Genomic DNA, 574 nt, shown 5'->3' on the forward strand with positions numbered 1-574 from the left:
GCCCGCCCCGGGAACACACGGGGACACGTCACACAGGCCTCTCCGCCCGCGCTCCCTCTGCCTTTATTCTCAGACACAGGCCCGGTCCCCCTCGGTGCGGGGGTGGCCTGTCTCCCGGGACCCGCCGGGGCCAGGGAGAACGTGGGGCAAGGGCCGGCGGCGGGCTCTGGGTCCGGAGGGCGCCGACCCCGGGGGCGCGCGCAGCAGGCTGGCCACTCCACCGGGCCAGGCGGTTACCTGGGGACAGAAGGGCCATGTGGGGCCAGCCGCTCGCGCAGCACGGCCCGCAGGAGAGGGCGCGGGCGGGGCTCAGGGCGGGCCAGCCCAAGCTGGCCAAGGCTGCCCGCTCACCTCTGGCTGTGGGGAGGCCCCAAGGGCCCCGGGCGCTTATCCCCCTCTGCGGTCTGGGGGGGCGGCTGGGCCCCAGAGGCTGGGACAGAGGTAGCAGGAGTTCTGGTTGCGCTGTGGGGCGTGGCGCGTCACCACGGGAGCAGACAGCAGTGGCCCACCCCGCCACCGCAGCAGGGCATCCCGGGGCTGGCCAGCACCCCGCACCCCGGGAACCCCGGCCGGC

The 574-nt window shown here is 76.1% G+C and overlaps 1 protein-coding gene across 1 annotated transcript in view; it reads right to left on the reverse strand.

Moving 5' to 3' along the window:
- Positions 1 to 69: 69 nt before the first annotated feature.
- The window catches only part of PPP6R1 (protein phosphatase 6, regulatory subunit 1), an 8,537-nt gene continuing 8,032 nt past the window's right edge, over positions 70 to 574 (reverse strand). Inside the window, exon 7 of the mRNA XM_012733552.1 lies at positions 70 to 237. Within this exon, the coding sequence (XP_012589006.1) occupies positions 70 to 237 (168 nt within the window). The remainder of the gene's footprint in view (positions 238 to 574) is intronic.

The sequence above is a fragment of the Condylura cristata genome, unplaced genomic scaffold, assembly GCF_000260355.1.
Source record: "Condylura cristata isolate star-nosed mole 26May11 unplaced genomic scaffold, ConCri1.0 scaffold00041, whole genome shotgun sequence".
In the NCBI taxonomy this organism is placed as follows: Eukaryota; Metazoa; Chordata; class Mammalia; order Eulipotyphla; family Talpidae; genus Condylura; species Condylura cristata.